At 59.0% G+C, this 19,451-nt stretch overlaps 2 protein-coding genes across 5 annotated transcripts in view; one reads left to right on the top strand and one right to left on the bottom strand.

The window, feature by feature from the left end:
* Positions 1-12,363, top strand: PLIN4 (perilipin 4). Of its 3 annotated transcripts, none has more exons than XM_077860399.1 (8): positions 1-141; positions 249-319; positions 804-939; positions 1,788-1,846; positions 3,620-7,631; positions 7,743-7,930; positions 9,966-10,052; positions 10,125-12,363. In XM_077860399.1, the coding sequence occupies exons 2-8, from the start codon at positions 269-271 to the stop codon at positions 10,455-10,457; spliced, it is 4,866 nt and encodes a 1,621-aa protein (XP_077716525.1). In that variant the 5' UTR covers positions 1-141; positions 249-268; the 3' UTR covers positions 10,458-12,363. The 3 variants fall into 3 exon arrangements, with proteins under 3 accessions (XP_077716525.1, XP_077716528.1, XP_077716526.1); XM_077860402.1 differs by having other exon boundaries at positions 11,907-12,363; XM_077860400.1 differs by having other exon boundaries at positions 1,791-1,846.
* HDGFL2 (HDGF like 2) overlaps positions 12,350-19,451 on the bottom strand; it is a 23,140-nt gene continuing 16,038 nt past the window's right edge. For both annotated transcript variants that reach the window (XM_077860408.1, XM_077860407.1), the window contains exons 5-16: positions 19,066-19,182; positions 18,891-18,962; positions 17,914-18,082; positions 17,738-17,813; positions 17,347-17,650; positions 16,043-16,134; positions 14,995-15,068; positions 14,731-14,801; positions 14,270-14,371; positions 13,816-14,029; positions 13,047-13,179; positions 12,350-12,649 (exon numbers count right to left, since the gene is read on the bottom strand). In XM_077860408.1, coding sequence (XP_077716534.1) covers positions 12,547-12,649; positions 13,047-13,179; positions 13,816-14,029; positions 14,270-14,371; positions 14,731-14,801; positions 14,995-15,068; positions 16,043-16,134; positions 17,347-17,650; positions 17,738-17,813; positions 17,914-18,082; positions 18,891-18,962; positions 19,066-19,182 — 1,527 coding nt within the window. In that variant the 3' untranslated portion in view covers positions 12,350-12,546. The remainder of the gene's footprint in view (positions 12,650-13,046; positions 13,180-13,815; positions 14,030-14,269; positions 14,372-14,730; positions 14,802-14,994; positions 15,069-16,042; positions 16,135-17,346; positions 17,651-17,737; positions 17,814-17,913; positions 18,083-18,890; positions 18,963-19,065; positions 19,183-19,451) is intronic.

The raw sequence follows: 19,451 nt of genomic DNA on the forward strand, positions 1-19,451 counted from the left end.
GGGCCCTCCCCCAGCCCGCTGGCCGCCTGCCTCTGCTGCCGGGCCCGCGCCTGCCCCAGACCCTATAAGGCCTGGTAGCCGAGAGCTGAGCCGGCTGCCAGCTGTGCGCCTGTGGCTCCGAGGGACCCTCACACGCCCCAGGTGAGCCACGCCAGCGTGCAGCTGGGACTGGGGGTGTGGTCGGGGGGCTGCGTGGGGTGGGAGGCCTGGGGGCCCCGACTCACACGCCCTCTCGGCCCCCCTTCCAGCTGCTTACAGTATCATTACCATGTCAGCTCAGGACGAAGGAGGCCGGGATCCTCCCAAACCCAAGGGCAAGGTAAGGGGGGGCGTGGGAGGGGGAGATCCCTGGTGGGGCCCGGGAGCCCCCAGACCCTTGGGAAGGTGACCTCATGGTACTGGGGTCTGGAAGGGCTTCCCAGGGAGGACGGGAAGGCGCCCAGAGCCATGGCACTCTTCTCTCCTGTCCCAAGCTGGAGGGTGAAGGAGTGGGGAGCTCGGGCAACCCTCGGCTCCTTCCTTACTGTGTGACCTTGAACCAGCCATGGGCGTCTCTGGGTCTCAGTTTCCCTTTCTGTGAAGTGGGGGCGGTGGAGGGAAAAGGTCTTTGGGGCCCTGGGGGATGGTCTTCTCAGCTGTCTATGGGAGGCAGGCTGACTCTGCCCATTGCCCAGGCAAGGAAACTGAGACTCAGAGCGCTAACAGTCCCTGCTGGGGTCACGCAGGAGCCCAGGGCTGTCTGATGCTTCCCCCGCCCTGCCCCAAGGCCTGGCCCTGCCAACGCTGCCCCCTGCCCCCTGTAGATCCTGGGGAGCTTCCTGGGGTCCTTGCCTGGCTTCAGTTCTGCCCGGAACCTGATGGCCAGCGCCCACGGTTCGGCGAAAGAGGCCCGGCCTGCCGCCGATCCGGCAGGTGCTTCTGCCCAGCCCGGGAATGACGGTGAGTGGACAGCGCCACGGAGGTGGGGGCTCTGGAGGCGGGTCCCTGGAGGAAAGCTCCCAGCAGGGGCTTCTGGCCATTTGGGGGTGGCTCTTATGGGCCAGAGTCGTCTCAATAGACGCTGCAGGCTGGCATGCTCATTTGGTGCCAGATGTGGAAACTGAGGCATCAGTATGGCCAGTGAGTGGCCCAAAGCAGCATAAGCAGCAACAGTGGGGTTGTGAACACAGCCTGTCTCCCAGCGACGACGTCTCCTACCTTCTCAGCCCCTCCCGTCCCCCACCCCATTCCTGACGCACCACGGGCCAGGGTCTGGGTGTTCCCCGTGTCTGAGCTCACTGACGGTTTTCATCCCGGTTCCCAGAGAGACACTGGCTTCCAGGGGTCACACGGGGTGGGGGGTTCTCCGCCCTGCTGGGGCAGCCCTGGGGATGCAGAGGGCGGGTGCAGGGGAGCCTGGGGCGGGGGCGGCTCCTGGACCGGGCCTCACTCTGGGCCCGGAGCCCTGGGCAGCTGACTTCTGCTCCACATACCTGGCCCGACGGGCAGCAGGCAGCTGCGGCAGGGGCGGGGCGGGCCCCGAATCGTCTTCCCGCGATGCCCCTGGGGGGAGTGTCCAGCACCCAGGCACAGAAAAGCTCCAGAGAACTTCTGCTCCAGGAGCCCAAGGAGCTCCAGGACTCAGGGTCAGACTGAGCCAGACCCATGGCTGTCCCTGGCAGGGTGGCTGGGACATTCCTGACCTTTCAGGCTGTGCCCACCGGTTGCGCAACGGGCACGGGGGTGGCTGACGCCGGCCCACATCCCTTGCCCTTCCTGGTGGCCTGACCAGCTCCTTGTCCCCGCAGCAGCCACCGCCTTGGAGCAGACGGCCAGCGGGGAGAAGCTGCCGCCACCTTCGGACAAGGTGAGAGGTGCTGGGAGAGCCTCGTGGCTCCCACCTCCTCCTGGGGGCCCTCCTAGGATGTTCGGGTGCCTGCCCCCTGAGGGGCTGTGCTGTCACAGGCCAAGGAGGGGGCAGATAGCCTGGTGTGTCCCGCTGTGGGATTCCAGCCATTGCTGCCCCTCAGCGCTTCTGTTGCCACATCTGTGAAATGGGAGCGGCACTGCCTTACCTCCGAGCACGGGCCCCAGAGAGCGCCCCCGCCCCCCCAGCACCATGGGACGGAGAACACTGGTAACTCACCGTGTGTCAGGCTTTGGGCCACGTGCTTTCTGGGCGCCGCTTGCTAGTTAATCGGCCCTGTGAGGGAGGAGTGCAGTACCCTGCACAACAGCTGAGGCACAGAGAAGGCGAGCCACCTGCCAAAGGTCACACAGCAAGGCGTGGTAGTGGTAGTGTGGTTCCTGAGCCTTGGGCGGTTGGAGGCTGCCGAGACGATGGGGACCCCCCGTGCTATCACGTCCCCAAGGTCTGGCGGAGCGTAGGAACTGATGTCACGGCAAGGTGCCAGAGCCCTGTTACAACTGTCAGTGAGCACAAGCCCCTACCCTGGAGTCGTACTGCCGCTCCTCTGCCCTCAGCTCAGACAGACGGAAACGCAAAGGGTGAAGCGCGCCACAGGCCCCCTGGCCCAGATTAAACCAGACCCTGGCACCCACACCCTGTTCCCTCCCCGCCGAGTCCCCACAGCCTCTCTACTCACATTAGTTGAGCACATACTCCCTGCAAAGTGCCTCAGGCACCTTGACTCCGGTCCTCGGTCCTCCACAGTCCTCGGCAGAGGTGCTGTTTTAGCCACCGTGCCTTAGACAGAGCTCGGAGAGGGGGCTCGCCCGAGGTCACACGGCGGGGGCTGGGGGAGGGGGCACAGAGAGCTGAGATTCAAACCCAGGTCTCCGCAGGCATGGAGTCCAGATGCCCACTTGGGATGATGCGGGGCAGCAGGTGCTCACTCTGTGCCCCTCCGCCTCAGCACTGTGGCCGTTTGGAGCCAGATTGGGCTTGGTTGTGGGGCATCCCAGGGTTTGCACGGCATCCCCGGGCCTTGCTCGCTCCATGCCCGGAGCTCCCTGCCCGCCCAAGTCGAGGCAAACACAGATGTCCCCTGGAGGGCAGTATCGCACTGGTGGGGGAAACTGTACTGGCAGCTCTGAGGCCATCACGGCCCTTTGTTAGTTTAACTGACGAGAAAAACCGTCTTCTGGGATGTCAGAGATGATGAGAATCATTGACAGGATCCCAGGACTCAAACCCAATGCTCGTCCCCGTCCTTTTGCAGGTTATTATTCTTTTTTAAATGCTGTTACTTGAATATACTCATTTTAATGAGCAATGTGGTCTCCCTGCTGTAACAGGGAAACCAGGTTCGAAATCTGCCAAAAGTAAAGAGTAGGCAGGGTGAACAACGATGTCATTCAGTGACAGGCACTGCCTGAGCCCAAGTCCAGGAGTCTTGGCAAGGGTTCTGGAGGTGTAGGGACCTGCCATCAGCAATGGGGACCTACTGAATCATGGGGAACCGTCTGGCACTAGGACAGGGCTGGTCGAGGTTGGGCCCTGGAAGGCCCTGGCTGGATAACAGTGTGCAGGGAAACTATGTCAGGGTGGGGAGTAAGGAGCAGGCTTTCTGGGGGACAGTCCCCATCCCTAAGGCACACTAGAAGTCAGGTTAGCTGAAGTCTGGGGTGCAAAGCATCTCCAGTGCTCCTGTTGATGACATGTGTCCTTTCTTATCAGATGATCTCTGGGGCAAAGGACCTTGTGTGCTCCAAGATGACCAAGACCAAGGGTGCCATCTCCTCCGGGATGGCCAACATGGTAGACACAGCTAAAGGTGTGGTGCAGGGAGGCCTAGGCATGACCCGGTCTGCACTCACGGGCACCAAGGAGACTGTAGCCGGTGGAGTCACCAGTGCAGTGAATGTGGCCAAGGACACTGTCCAGACTGGTCTGGACACCACCAAGACAGTCCTGACAGGCACCAAAGACACCGTGTGCACTGGGATGACTGGTGCCATGAACGTGGCCAAAGGAGCTGTCCAGACTGGAATGGACACATCAAAGGCTGTCCTGACAGGCACTAAAGACACTGTGTGTACTGGGATGACCGGTGCCATGAACGTGGCCAAAGGAGCTGTCCAAGGAGGTCTGGACACTTCAAAGGCCGTCCTGACTGGCACTAAAGATGCTGTGTCCACTGGGGTGACAGGGGCCATGAACATGGCCAAGGGCACTGTCCAGACTGGTCTAGACACCACCAAGACTGTCCTGACAGGCACCAAAGACACCGTGTGTACTGGGATGACCGGTGCCATGAACGTGGCCAAAGGAGCTGTCCAGACTGGCATGGACACATCAAAGGCCGTCCTGACTGGCACCAAAGATGCCGTGTCCACTGGGGTGACAGGGGCCATGAACATGGCCAAGGGCACTGTCCAGACTGGTCTGGACACCACCAAGACTGTCCTGACAGGCACCAAAGACACCGTGTGTACTGGGATGACCGGTGCCATGAACGTGGCCAAAGGAGCTGTCCAGACTGGCTTGGACACGTCAAAAGCCGTCCTGACTGGCACCAAAGATGCCGTATCCACTGGGGTGACAGGGGCCATGGACATGGCCAAGGGCACTGTTCAGACTGGTCTGGACACCACCAAGACTGTCCTGACAGGCACCAAAGACACCGTGTGTACTGGGATGACCGGTGCCATGAACGTGGCCAAAGGAGCTGTCCAGACTGGCATGGACACATCAAAGGCCGTCCTGACTGGCACCAAAGATGCCGTGTCCACTGGGGTGACAGGGGCCATGAACATGGCCAAGGGCACTGTTCAGACTGGTCTGGACACCACCAAGACTGTCCTGACAGGCACCAAAGACACCGTGTGTACCGGGATGACTGGTGCCATGATCATGGCCAAAGGAGTTGTCCAGACTGGCATGGACACATCAAAGGCTGTCCTGTCAGGCACCAAAGACACCTTATCTACTGGGCTCACCGGGGCACTGGGTGTGGCGAAGGGCACGGTCCAGACTGGTCTGGACACCACCAAGACTGTCCTGACAGGCACCAAAGACACCGTGTGTACTGGGATGACCGGTGCCATGAACGTGGCCAAAGGAGCTGTCCAGACTGGCATGGACACATCAAAGGCTGTCCTTTCAGGCACCAAAGATGCCGTATCCACTGGGGTGACAGGGGCCATGAACATGGCCAAGGGCGCTGTCCAGACTGGTCTAGACACCACCAAGACTGTCCTGACAGGCACCAAAGACACCGTGTGTACTGGCATGACCGGTGCCATGAACGTGGCCAAAGGAGCTGTCCAGGGAGGTCTGGACACATCAAAGGCCGTCCTGACTGGCACTAAAGATGCCGTATCCACTGGGGTGACAGGAGCCATGAACATGGCCAAGGGCACTGTTCAGACTGGTCTGGACACCACCAAGACAGTCCTGACAGGCACCAAAGACACCGTGTGTACTGGGATGACCGGTGCCATGAACGTGGCCAAAGGAGCTGTCCAGACTGGCATGGACACATCAAAGGCCGTCCTGACTGGCACCAAAGACACCTTATCTACTGGGCTCACCGGGGCACTGGGTGTGGCCAAGGGCACTGTTCAGACTGGTCTGGACACCACCAAGACTGTCCTGACAGGCACCAAAGACACCGTGTGTACTGGGATGACCGGTGCCATGAACGTGGCCAAAGGAGCTGTCCAGACTGGCATGGACACATCAAAGGCCGTCCTGACTGGCACCAAAGACACCGTGTGTACTGGGATGACCGGTGCCATGAACGTGGCCAAAGGAGCTGTCCAGACTGGCATGGACACATCAAAGGCCGTCCTGACTGGCACTAAAGATGCCGTGTCCACTGGGGTGACAGGAGCCATGAACATGGCCAAGGGCACTGTTCAGACTGGTCTGGACACCACCAAGACTGTCCTGACAGGCACCAAAGACACCGTGTGTACTGGGATGACTGGTGCCATGAATGTGGCCAAAGGAGCTGTCCAGACTGGCATGGACACATCAAAGGCCGTCCTGACTGGCACCAAAGACACCTTATCTACTGGGCTCACCGGGGCACTGGGTGTGGCCAAGGGCACTGTTCAGACTGGTCTGGACACCACCAAGACTGTCCTGACAGGCACCAAAGACACCGTGTGTACTGGGATGACCGGTGCCATGAACGTGGCCAAAGGAGCTGTCCGGACTGGCATGGACACATCAAAGGCTGTCCTGTCAGGCAGCAAAGATGCCGTGTCCACTGGGGTGACAGGGGCCATGAACATGGCCAAGGGCACTGTCCAGACTGGTCTAGACACCACCAAGACTGTCCTGACAGGCACCAAAGACACCGTGTGTACTGGGATGACTGGTGCCATGAATGTGGCCAAAGGAGCTGTCCAGGGAGGTCTGGACACTTCAAAGAGTATCGTGACTGGCACCAAAGATGCAGTGTCCACTGGGGTGACAGGGGCCATGGACATGGCCAAGGGAACCTTTCAGACTGGTCTGGACACCACCAAGACTGTCCTGACAGGCACCAAAGACACCGTGTGTACTGGCATGACCAGTGCCATGAACGTGGCCAAAGGAGCTGTCCAGACTGGCATGGACACATCAAAGGCCGTCCTGTCAGGCACCAAAGACACCTTATCTACTGGGCTCACTGGGGCACTGGGTGTGGCGAAGGGCACGGTCCAGACTGGTCTGGACACCACCAAGACTGTCCTGACAGGCACCAAAGACACCGTGTGTACTGGGATGACCGGTGCCATGAATGTGGCTAAAGGGGCTGTCCAGACTGGCTTGGACACGTCAAAAGCAGTCCTAACTGGTACAAAAGATACAGTGTCCACTGGGGTGACAGGGGCCATGAAAATGGCCAAGGGCACGGTCCAGACTGGTCTGGACACCACCAAGACTGTCCTGACAGGCACTAAAGACACTGTATGTACTGGGATGACCGGTGCCATGAACGTGGCCAAAGGAGCTGTCCAGGGAGGTCTGGACACTTCAAAGACTATCCTAACTGGCACCAAAGATGCCGTATCCACTGGGGTGACAGGGGCCATGAACATGGCCAAGGGCACTGTCCAGACTGGTCTGGACACCACCAAGACTGTCCTGGCAGGCACCAAAGACACCATGTGTACTGGGATGACTGGTGCCATGAATGTGGCCAAAGGAGCTGTCCAGGGAGGTCTGGACACTTCGAAGACTATCCTAACTGGCACCAAAGACACCCTATCTACTGGGCTCACTGGGGCATTGGGTGTAGCCAAGGGCACGGTCCAGACTGGTCTGGACACCACCAAGACAGTCCTGACAGGCACCAAAGAAACAGTTTCCACTGGACTCTCAGGAGCAGGGAGTGTGGCCAAAGGGGCAGTGCAGACCATCCAGAGTTGGTTACCAGGTACCCAGGACACCGTCTGGAGTGGACTCACCAGTTACAGTGGCCCAGACAAAGGAGGGAAACAAACCATCCTGAGACCCCTGGAGGCTCTATCCTCTGGAGTAGCCAGTGCCCCAGACACCCTGTGTGCAGGCCTGGACCTTGCCAGGGAAGCCACCGCTGTGGCAACATTCACTCAAGGGGCCTCGCCGGGCAGGGAGGATGCAGGGCCTGCAGCCACCACATGTGTCCCCGAAGGAGCCATGAGCTTTGCAATGCTCGGGGCTGAGCTGGGGGAACTGGGGGATATTTTCTACCCCATGGATGCCAAGGAGCAAGGTGAGAACCGCACAGCTGGGCCCCACTTCCCATGGGCCTGGCTTCTGTAAGACCCGAGCCCCGGATTCTCCAGGGGCCTCTCAGATTGAGTAATCCTGTCTTCCTTTCCAGCTCAGCTTGCTGCCTCCGAACCTGGGCCAAAGGTACTCACGGCCGACCAGGGCAGCTACTTTGTGCGTCTGGGTGACCTGGCCCCTGGCTTCCGCCAGCGGGCTTTTGAGCATGCCCTGAGCCACCTGCAGCACGGCCAGTTCCAGGCCAGGGGCGCGCTGGCCCAGCTGGAGGACTCCTTCCAGGTGGTAAGAGCCTTCCTCTCCCCCTGGCACCTTCCTCAGATTATCTCCCCCTGAACCCCCAGGCACGTGCGGTGACCGGTAAGCATGTACGGCGCGAGGATCCACTGGCACAGGCCTTCCCCACGGCTGACAGCTAACACTTGTGCCGCTTCCGCTGCACCGGGAGCGCTGAGCTGCACAGTCCGGCAGCAGCAACCCGCAGTGGCTGAGGCAGGTGGTGAGGGACCCCTAGCTCTGAGGACCTCCAGGTTCCCGAGGTCATGGGTCATGGGTTTTAGATGTTCAGCTACATCAGCCCCACTTACACATGCAGTGAAGAGCCTGGCAATGCCGCCTGAATCAGGATCCCCGGGGTGTGCCCGCACAACTGTGTTTTTAATTGGTGCCCTGGGGGCTCCAGTGAGCCCCAGTTTGAAGACTATTGGTCCATTCCAGTGGGAACAGTCACAACAAGGATGATCAGGCCCCAGGGACGCTGGGACATTTGTAGCTGTCACAACTGCAGGAGAAGGTGCTTCTGACATCGAGGAGGTGAGGCCAGGGATGCTGCCCAGCCCCCACCCAGCACCCAGGACTGAGTGGTGGCCTGACCCAATGGGTTTTGCTAGGGCGTCACTCTGGCTGCTGATGGGAAAATGGGCTGGACCCAGGAGATCAGTGAGGTTTCCACAAAAATTATGGCAACTGTTGGATGGTGGGGCCACCAGGGAGGGGCAGGGGCAGCGAGAGGCACCCATGTCCTCCTGGAAGTGCCTCCGAGGCAGGCTGACAAGGTCTACAGGTGGGCTCCATAGGAGCCATGGGAGGCATGAGAGAGAGGAACCCTAAGACATTTTGGAGGCTTAAAAAAAAATTTTTTTTGAGTATTTTATTTAAGTAATGTCTACACCCAACAGCCCGCTCGAACTCACAACTCTGAGATCAAGAGTCGGCCAGGCATCTCTGCTTGGGAGATTTTTAGCAGGGGACCCTGGGGGAGGTGCTGAGTGGGTTGAGGTGAACATGGAGAGTTTGATTTTGGATGGGGCACTGGAGCTGACCAGCAGGCCCCAGATGGGAGTTCCTGCAGGGTGAGCTGGGAGTCCACACCTGGCCCACACTCTGCCCACCCACCAGCTGCTGGGACAAGGGAGATTGTTTAACTGGTGGTGGGGTGGGGAGGCTCCTATGTGCCGGGGACTCAACAATCTAGGAAGAGGGGATCCCTGGGTGGCTCAGAGGTTTAGAGCTACCTTTGGCCCAGGGCGTGATCCTGGAGACCTGGGATTGAGTCCCACATCGGGCTCCCTGCATGGACCCTGCTTCTCTCTCTGCCTGTGTCTCTGCCTCTCTCTGTATCTCCCATGAATAAATAAATAAATTAATTAAAAAAAAAAAACAATCTAGGAAGAAAAGCCGCCAAAAGAACTTCCACCCAAGAGGCGGAGGGGGGTGGGTAGATAAACAGCAAGGAAACAAACATCCAACATCCACAGTAACTCAACAGAGATGTGCCTATAAGGAGAATAATGAAACCTGGCAGGGAGGGACTAGGGGCCACTGCACTGGGTGGCCAGGGAAGGCCTCACCTGGAGCCAAGACTGGATGGGCACCACATGAAAGGCCAGAGGAAGCATACTCCAGGCTGAACAGGCAGCATGTGCAAATGCTCTGAGGCAGAGGCATGTTGGAAGTGGTCAGAAGACAAAATGAGGCCAGTGTGTCCAGAGCGGAGCATGACAGAGTGTCAGTAGGAGATGAGGTCTGGGAAGTCCCAGGGAGCAGACCCTGTAGGCCATGGTGAGGAGCTAGATTGTATCCAAAGGGCACTGGGGAACCATGGAAGGATTTTGAACTGGGAACTGATGGTTTGTTATTTGGTCTCTGACAAGCCCAAAAAGAATATGGATTATTGTCTATCCTGGCACAGCTGGCTCTAAACTTGTGGCTTTTCCACCATGGAAAGGTCTGGACACAAGGCCCCAGGGCCAGGGCCAGGAATATCCCCAGGGCAGTGTGTGAAAGGACCCTGCTGAGAAGCTGTAATTTATCTTTCTAGATTGAAAAGGCCAAGCAGGCTCCAGAAGACCAGTCATGGCTGGACCAGAGTCCGAGCAGCAGACTCGAAGAAGGCATTCCCCAAGAGGTGTGTAACAGAGGGCCGCGGCTCCCTCTCCTCCCTCAACCCCAGCTTACCTCACCACCCCGTCTCCCACAGGTGCCGGACTCCGGGGCTCTGTCCAGGGCCTGCAGCCTCATCCAGCAGCTCCACGTGGCCTACAGCTCCCTGGCCTCCGGCCTCCAAGGCCTCCCCTCTGAGCTCCAGCAGCAGGTCGGGCGGGCGCGCCACAGCCTCTGTGAGCTCTACAGCCTCGTCTCCTCGGCCAGCTCCGTGGAAGAGCTGCCGGCAGAGCGCCTGGCCCAGAGCCGCGGGGCTGTGTGCCAGGCATGGCGGGAGCTGGAGCAGCTGCTGGAGAGTGTGCAGCACGGCCCGCCGCTCTGCTGGCTGGTGGGGCCCTTTGCCCTGCACCCCACTGGGCAGCAGCTGTAGGTCCCTCCTGCCCACAGAGCCCTCTGCCGAGCCTTCTCTCCAGCCCCCACCAACTCCCTAAAGGCCGGACCCTACAGGCTGGTGCTGCCTGGCACCAGCAGGAGCACCAACTACTGGAGTTCGGCCGTGTGCACACCCAGCTCTGGCCCTACCTATGCCGTCCACCCTTTCCTCCCAAGGACCCCTGGGCCTTCTCCTGGCCTAGGGGCCCAGGGCTGCTATGACTGCTGACAGAGGGCCTTTGCCTGAAGGTCTCAACCAAGCACTCCAATTAGGAAAGAGAAGTGGAAACATGCCTAGGTCTAGAAGGTTCTCCATTCAGCAGCCTCCATTAGGAGCCCCTTTATCTTTGGGGCACCCCAGTCTGGGTCCATCCTGGGCTCCTGGAGCTTTGTCCTCACCCCAGAAGCATACACCCTGGCTCTCAGCAACCATGTTCTGTTATACCAGAAAGTACCAGAATATTACTGTCACCTGGCGGCAGGCTCCTACCGCCTCTGCTGATGCCCGGTGTGGCCGAGGGGCTCTGAGTGTGATGCTGCAGCAGCCACCAACTATGCCTATGCACTGGCCCAGCTGGGGGACCAGACTGGGGGGCCCTGCCGCCTCAGCGCATCCCCCTACCCCGCCCTGCGCTGATGTTTTGTGGTCCCAAAGGCCCCTGGGCTGAGGCTAAGGAAGGAGAGGGCTTCCCCACGGGGTGGGAGTGGGGCCCCAAGGGTAATGAGATAAAATATGCTCAACATGGTCCCACGCTCAGCCCAGGCTGGAGAATAGGGGCTAGGACGCCTGCAGCATCCCCTCCTTCCTGGCCACACTGTCCCCAAACGCCCAGGGAAGCCACGTGAGATGGATGGCACGTGGGGAAGCTGAGGTGCTCCCTCACTGGGCTTCACCTGTCCTCCAGCTGGGGAGAACCCTGTCAGGCAAGCCCTGCTTCCTGGAACCGTATCCCACCTACAACTCCTGCATTAGGCCACCTCCCTCCCTTAAGGGGACTTGAGGTGCCTTCATACCACCCTCTTCTCAGAAATGACTGGGGGCTCCAAGCTCAGGACGAGAGGCCAGCCTTCCCCAAAGGGCTGCTGTTGGCTCCTGGGAGCCAGCGGTGGTGAAACCAGCAGGGGGCGGGGGGGGGGGGCAAGTCAGAAAGCCCCTCAGGCTTGTCCCTCCTCAGTCTCCACCACAGGTGGAGGCGCTGGGCACACAGTCATTCACACAAACTGAGCACAGTGACTGGAGCTTATATCCAGCCAGACCAAACAGGGGATGCCAGGCCCAGGAAGTGCCACACTGCACCATGACCTCGGCTGAGATGGAGGCACTTGGCCAGGGGCAAGGTGGAGGACACACAGTGGACACCACCGTTTAACCAGCAACTGCCGTGTGCAGGTACCTGGCTGGGAGCTGCACACAGGTCTGTCTGCCGACCCTGGGTTCACTTTACAGGTGAGGAATGAGAAGCTCAGAATGGGAGTGCCACTTGTCCAAGGTCACAGAGCAAGGCCTGCCCCCAACACTCACACCCTCTGAATGGCAAGGACAACGGCTAGCTCACAGCAACCCCGAAGACTGAATGGCTTGAGTGCCCCTGAGCTGCTGCTTCGGGGGCCCCAGAACCACCTGCAGCCTGGGTAGGAACAGGAATGGGAGCAAGGCTCTGCAAGACTGTCTGGGGTCAAACCACAGCCTCCACTTGAGGATGCATTACGTCTGAAAAGGCCTCCCCCCTCCCCTCTCCTTCACCGTCAGCCCTGCAGGCCCAGACCCAGCAAGGGCAGTGTCAGAGCATTTGCTGTGAACAGTGACCTTGTGGCTTAAACCCTTTGTCCCTGGACGAGCCCTGGACAGCTGTACCAGCAACACTAGAAAATCGAGCCAATAAAAGTGACTTTCATTAAAAAAACCCTTTATAGTCATTTCATGTCGGTTGGAAATCACAGAAGTTAGGCAGAAAAACAACCCAGGGGACAGATACAAAGGAACAGCATGGCGTTTCCCCAACAGGTCTCTGCTCCGCAGGTGGCGGGTGGGGGCCGGGGCAGGCCTGGGGCATCTACGCGTGACAGGTGGGCCTGGCCGCCAGGGCTCAGCTGTCCTCCTCGTCCAGGGACTCCGAGTCCATCCGCACCCTTGCACGCTCCTGCCGCTCCTTCCCGGGTGCATCCAGCTCGGAGCCCTCCCGCGCATTGCTGGTGGGAGCACAGCGCGGTGGGGGTGAGCCCTTGGCCTGCCACCTCCAGCAGACACTCGAGCACTCTAAGAGCACAGCCCGTGTCCAAAGCCTCCCACACCGCCCCAGCCAGGCCCCCGCCAAGCACAGGCAGGCCCAGGGTCCTCAGCACGGCGACGTCAGCTTCAAGCAGCTCATGGTGCCCACTCCCGGAGTGCCAGGAGGAGGCAATCCTCCAAGGGGCCGGGCCCAGAGCAGCTTGGAGCTGCAGAGCAATCTTGATGGGGGACCTGAGGGTCAGCTGCAAAGGTGAGGGTGGGACAGGTCCCTGTGGCCATCGCCAGAACAAGCAGCCCACACCGTGGAGGCCTTCTCGGGAAGCAGCCTCTGGAGCCATGGCCCTTGGCAATACTTACTCATTGTGTAATGGCTCTTCAGAGGAGCCACAGCCCAGCCCCTCCTCGGAGTTCTGTCCTCCCTCCTGCTCCTTGTCTTCCATGCTCTCTCCTTTCTGGGATGTGGCCTCACCATTCACCGGGGCCGAGAGATCTGGCGGGAGAAAGGCTCATGGGACCCTGTAGCCCTGTCCGCCAAGAGCAAGCAAGTGAGCTGGTTTGGGGCCAGGGGCCCTGAAGGAGCCTCCACCGGCCTTGAGGTCCCTGACCCCGGGCATGCCCACATCCCCCACCCCTGCACCTCTCAGAGGCACCTCCCAGATGGCCCCAGCCCATATAAGTCTAAAGATGAAGAAGCCAGTAAATGAGTGGCCAAGGGCAACAGGAAAAAGCTTGCTAGGTGCTTGGACAGAAAAAAGGTGATGCTCCCTGCAGGGCGTCCCTGAGCCATCCTGCCCCAGTCTGAAGGAACACCTCTCAGCAGCAGCATGGGCACCACTTAACCCCAGCAGGAAGAAGGTCCTCCCATTTGGTAAGGACCAGTGCCACAGCCCCTATGGGAGATAACCTCTTTCATCCTAGCAACGCTCCCACACATGGCCCACCCCACCGCACACATGGCCTCCAGTGCTGCCTGGCTCTGAGGGTCTCTGAGCAGCTCAGGTGTGTGTGTGCACACCAGACCTCAGCAACTGTGGGGACACAGCCAGGCATGCAGAGTGCCAGCAGGAACATGCCACTCCCACTATGGGGCACGGGGAACGCAGAGGGCTCTTGCCCTGCTCCTTACCAGCATTCGCCTCGTCCTCTACCCTCTCCATGGGAGCCTCCTCTCCAGCCAGCGCCTCCTCGGCCTTCTCCACCTCGGCCCTTTCCTTCTCCACCCCAGCTCTGGTTGCCTTCTGGATGGCCTCAATCTTTGGTCCCAGGACCCGAGATTTGAGCCGGGTGTAGACCTCCGCGGCCTTCTCCATCACCTCCTTGTTGGCCTTGTAACGGCGGATCTGGCCGGCAAGAGGCCTGGCTCAGGAGATGCAGCTGGTCTCACCCCCCGCCAGAGACCCGCCCCCAGGGCTGCCACCCCTGGCAGTGCCTCCCATGACCACAGCACAGCGCACTCCTGCCTGCCGGCTCACCAGTGTCCTCCTTGACCAAGAGCTGCTGTGGCCGGGAACCCAGGCTCCCTGGGCACACCCCTGCCTTGCCCGCCACCAGCCCCTTCCAATGCTGGAATGCCACCGTACCTTCTTCAATGTGGCCACCACATCTGTGTTCTTCTGCAGGATCTGTGAGGTCACCTGTAGGGTTCCTAGCTCCTCTAGTGCGTTCAGACACCTCTTCACATCCTGGGGGGGGGGGGGGTGAGTGAGGAGGGACAGCACCTAGCTGAAGAACCCTATGGGGCCCTGTGGGGCTCCCTGGGTGGCGGGGGCGGGGAGGGAGTGCCAGGGGACCCCAGGGACAGTGACTGTGCTGCAGAACTTGGGAGGGCTGGCTGGCACCACCTTGTGGAGATGCTAAGCAATGCACCTGAGGTGGCCAACTTGGGCCCTCCATGAAGACACCCAGAAGAACAAAGACCCTGGGTTTGCCTTGGTTTCCTAAGACTTCTAGAGGGAGCTGCCTCCCTCTAGAGGACTGGGGGACTCCCTGGTTTAGAGGATGTGGCTGTGCCGTGGCCTCGGGGCCCTGACAAGGACCTCACCGGATTGTCAACTTTCAGGGCGAACTTGATCTCACTGTGCAGCTTCTGTAGCTTCTCCTCCACGGAAGGTTCTGCAGCCAGGAGAGAAGGCAGCAGCTGGGCTTGCGCAGGGCCAAGGGAGCCACCTGGCTTGGACCCCCACACCCAACCGGTTCCCACAACCCCTTTGTCGGTGCTGCCTGAGGACCTGCCCCAGCACCACCGAGGTGACAGGAGCCAGCTTCTCAGCACCACCTCCTCCCTTTCAGTGATCCGGCTCCCTACCTTTCTTTTTCTCGACCTTCCGGTCAGGTGGGAACCCTTCTGACCGCTTCCGGGTTCGCTCCACCTTCGCAGGCCTGTGAAGTCACACTCCTTAGTCCCGCCCATCCCGGCCACTGGTGTCCTTGAGTGTGTGGTGATGGACCCACAGCCACTGTGAGGAACACCCTCAGGGGGCCCTGGAAGCTGGGATGGGGTGGGTCAGGCCCATCATGACCTGGTCTAGGCAGGTACCTGAAGCGACCGGGAAGGTGACACAAGCAACCTCGGGTTCTTTCCAGCAAATGACATCAAATCTTAGAATTACCATTATTAATATGCAACTGAGGGTTAGTTGCTTCTTTTTTTTTTTTTTTTAAAGATTTTATTTATTTATTCATAGAGACAGAGAGAGGCAGAGGCACAGGGAGAAACAGGCATCATACAGAGAGCCTGACGTGGGACTTGATCCAGTGTCTCCAGGATCACACCCTGGGCTGCAGGCGGCGCCAAACCACTGTGCCACTGGAGCTGCCCGGGTGAGTGGCTTCTTAACAAAAACCTGGGTGAATGAATTACGGAAAGGTAGCCCAATTTGACGCCCATTTCCAGAGCTCAGACTTGATGTTCTACTTGGCAGCTGGCTGCCAAATCCCATGGGCAGGTTCACTCACTGATGCCGGAATCCCAATTGGCCAGCGAGCAGGGAAAGGAACAGTGTCCTGCCTTGGTGCGCCTTGGACATAGGGTCTCAGAACCACTGGTCACTTTCCTGGGGAGTGTCCTGGCCCCACCTTGATGCCAGGAGCACCCTCAGTGTGACACCACAGATATGGAGTGGTATCCCCTGGGGGTGGAATCTCAATCCCAGAGCAGTGCCTCCTACATAAGCTGATGGGGCACCAAGAATGGGACACTTAGATTGGATCTAAGGCTAAATTTGGAAATCGGGTCCCTTCCAAAAGGGGTGAGGGGTAATGGGTCCCCAGTAGGCTGAGAACCACAGGGACCAGCATGGGGCAACCTGGACCCCCAGGTAGTTGTGGCAGAAAGAGGCAAAGCGGGTGCTGACCTGGCTCGGGGCCTCTCCTCGGGGCGCCCTCTCTTCTCCTTCTGGCTGGGTCTCCTCGTAGGCTCTGTGCTTTGTCTTGCTGTCTTCTTTGCCTGCAGCGGCCAGAGAAAGGGAAGGCTGGAATGGTGGGCAGTGGGGGCTCTCCTCCTTAGAGATATAGCCGGACACTTCCTGCCACCACCTCTGCACTGCTGGGAATTGGTGTAATGGGCAGGATGAGGTGGGAAGGACTCGTGTCCAGTCTGTTCCCAGGCAGTGGCCTCTTAGGCCCTAAAAGGACTACTCCCTCAATGGGTGGGGCAACCCCACCGCACACATTCCTCCTGTCTTGGTCTCCTTTTTGTGATCAAAGGAAGAGAGAAAAAGAACAAAGTATTGTCTTGCTTCCCCCGTCCTCCTATTATATGGGGCTCCATCTAGAAGGTGACAGGCCCAGAAAGTCAGGCTCAGATTCAGGTGGACCACACAGTGGGCAGTAGACAGGCCTGCAGGGACTGCACAGTGCTTGATGGTCATTACCAAGGCTCATCAGAGGCCTCCTAACTGCTCCGGGCTCACCCAGAGTCCCGCCCCCCCACAGCAGCACCAGAGGGTGCCCGTGAGCATCTGAGTCAAGTCCTCACCAGCCCACAGCCCTCCAGGGCTCCCACTTCACTGAAAACCCAAGTCTTCCCCCTCTGTCCCCAAGGCCCCGCTCAACCTGCCCATCCCCTCCCTATGCTCCCTGACCCCCTCTCTCCCCTTCACCCACTCTGCTCCAGCCACACGGACTCCTGGCTAATTCTTCCAACATACCAGGCCCATGCTGCCCCAGGACGTTTGCATGGACTATACCCTCTGCCTAGAGTGCCGTCCCCACCAGGTAGCTTTCCAGACCACCTCTCACTTTGTCCTGATCCTTACTTAATGGCACCTTCTCAACAAAAGCCTTTAGAGTTTACCCTACCTAAAACAGAAAACCTCACCCCAACAGCTTATGCCCCCCGACCTTGCTTTCTTTTTCTTATTTTTTCTTTCCGACCTTGCTTTCTTGTTCTTAGCAATGAACAGTCTGAAATGCATCTCATGTTGTCCCATCTCTCTTGCTTGAATGTCAGCTTTCACGGTGGGGGTCTCTGTCTCATTCATTGCTTTATCACTACATCCCTGGCCCTTAGGTCCTAGCACAGCACCCAGCACACAGTTGGTGCTCATTCATTGTGTGGAAGTCAGGAATGGACTTGTCGGAAGGGGTGGGTGTGACAGAGAAGCCCCTTGGTCACTACCCTCCCCAGGAGTTCAGGACGCACCCCAACAGCACACACCTCTCTCTGCAGCTCAGCCTCAGGCCCTGAGTCAGAGGAAGACTGTGGTCCCCGGCCCCGGCCCTTGCGGCCTCGCTTTCTGACGGGCTCATCCTCGTCCCCCAGCTCATCCCCGCTACTGCCCCCGCTGGCCGGGGCCTCCCCGCGTTCACGCTCGCGCCTCCGCTCCTTTTCTTCCTTTTCCTGTTCGCGGAGCCTTCGCAGCTCCTCCTCCTGCTCCCTGCGCCGCCTGGCTTCTAGCTCACGCCGCCTCTCCTCATCCCGGCGCTTCCACTCGCTGATGCGGTCGACCTCATCGCTGTCACTGGGGGTGCATGCCAGTTAGAGGACCAAGGTCCCGGGCCCACCCACATAACCCTAGCCCATCACCCACCTGTTGCTGCTCACCCACCTGTCACTACTTGAGCTAGTCGGGGGCCGCTCAGGCTTTGGCTTCCGCCCACGTGGTTTTGGAGGTGGCTTCTCCGCTACAGCAAAGGAGAGTATGGCCTTGTCTACCCAGGTTCTCTTCCTCAGGGTGGCCCCCAAGGCAGTCAGAGGTGAGGGGGCACCCCGCCGGGACCCTACCTGGCTTCCTGCCCCGAGGAGGTTTCTTTACAGACACATCCGAGTCGGAAGAGGAGGAAGAGGAGGAGGAGGAGGAGGAGGACGGCGCTGACCTGGCCACAGCCACTGGCTCGACCTTTGCTCCATCGGATTCTGCTTTGGAGTCGGAGTCGGAGGCCGAAGGTGCCTTCTAAGAGGGGCCAGGGCATGGTCAGCAGAACACAGGCCAAGGACAGTGCCAGCCCCTTGCAGCCCCTGACCTACAAACCTCTGCCTTCCTCCATCTAGAAACACTTCCTGTTGGCCAGGAATCACAGGCAGCCCCAGATGTGCCTGCAGCCACCTGATCATTCAGCTCAGTCATGGTGGGTGATGCCCCCAGGCCTCACCCTCTCCTTGGTGAAAAGGGGGAGGCAGAGAAAGCCACTGTTGTTTCCAGTGGTTAAAACTCTTTCTAACACAAAATTTGGCCTGGAGGCCCAATTAGATGAGCTCCCCTCCTCCTGCTATCTCTGCCCACCTCCTATCTCCCCACATACTCACTTGTGCACACATGCATGTAACATACATACTGGGACACATGCACACACTGCTCACAGCATCTGTGCATACACATATACGTGACAGGCTTGCATTCTCTTCCACACACAAACTCTCCCTCTCTCACGTGGGGCCCCTATGAGCACCTTGCTACTTCCTTCCGGAGCCAAGGTTCTAGTATCCCGGTTCCCAAACCGGTCTCTATGTTCCTCTCGGGAGCAGTAGTGGCCTGGCGCTCCTCGGCTCCATAAAAGTGCTCTGCACACACCCAACTCAGAAACTATGGGTGAGGCCATCAGTGGAGCCAGAGGTGGAAGATGGTGGTCCCAAGGGCACTATGGCCTGTTCCCTACCCTCCTCCAAAAAAGACGGACTGTAACCATGGACAGTGCCTGGTGACCATGGAGAGATCTCTCAGGGTTTCCTACAGATAAGCAGTGGGAACAAAACACCTCTACCTTTTTCTTCCGTCCTGCAAGGGGGCCCCGCCGAGGTGCCCGGACCACAGCTTTCTTCTCGGGGGTGAAGTCCTGGGCAGAGAGAAGGGGCCTGAGCATGGGCCCCTCTGGCTGGCCACTGCTCAGCTCCCATGTGTGCATGTCTGCCCGCCCACAAAGCCAGCCACCTGCTCACCTGGTCACTGGTCTTCTCTGACTCAGATGAGCTTTCTGAGTTCTCCTCCTCAGAAGGGGACACACTGGCTTGATCCAGGTCACTGGAAGCCTTTCGAGTTCGTTTTGAGACTGACATCTAGAAGGCAAGCAGCCCAAACAGATCAGCCATCAGAAAGCCTTGTGTGTTTTGCTGAGCTGTCTCCTGCCTGGCCACTTGCACCCCGGAAAGAGCTGAGGTTCTGGAACCTCTGGGAGGAGGCAGGGACTGTTTTGAGGATCTTTTTTTTTTTTTTTTTTTTTTTTTTTTTAAATTTTTATTTATTTATGATAGTCACAGAGAGAGAGAGAGAGAGAGAGGCAGAGACACAGGCAGAGGAAGAAGCAGGCTCCATGCACCGGGAGCCC

This window comes from Canis aureus, chromosome 19 (assembly GCF_053574225.1).
Source record: "Canis aureus isolate CA01 chromosome 19, VMU_Caureus_v.1.0, whole genome shotgun sequence".
In the NCBI taxonomy this organism is placed as follows: Eukaryota; Metazoa; Chordata; class Mammalia; order Carnivora; family Canidae; genus Canis; species Canis aureus.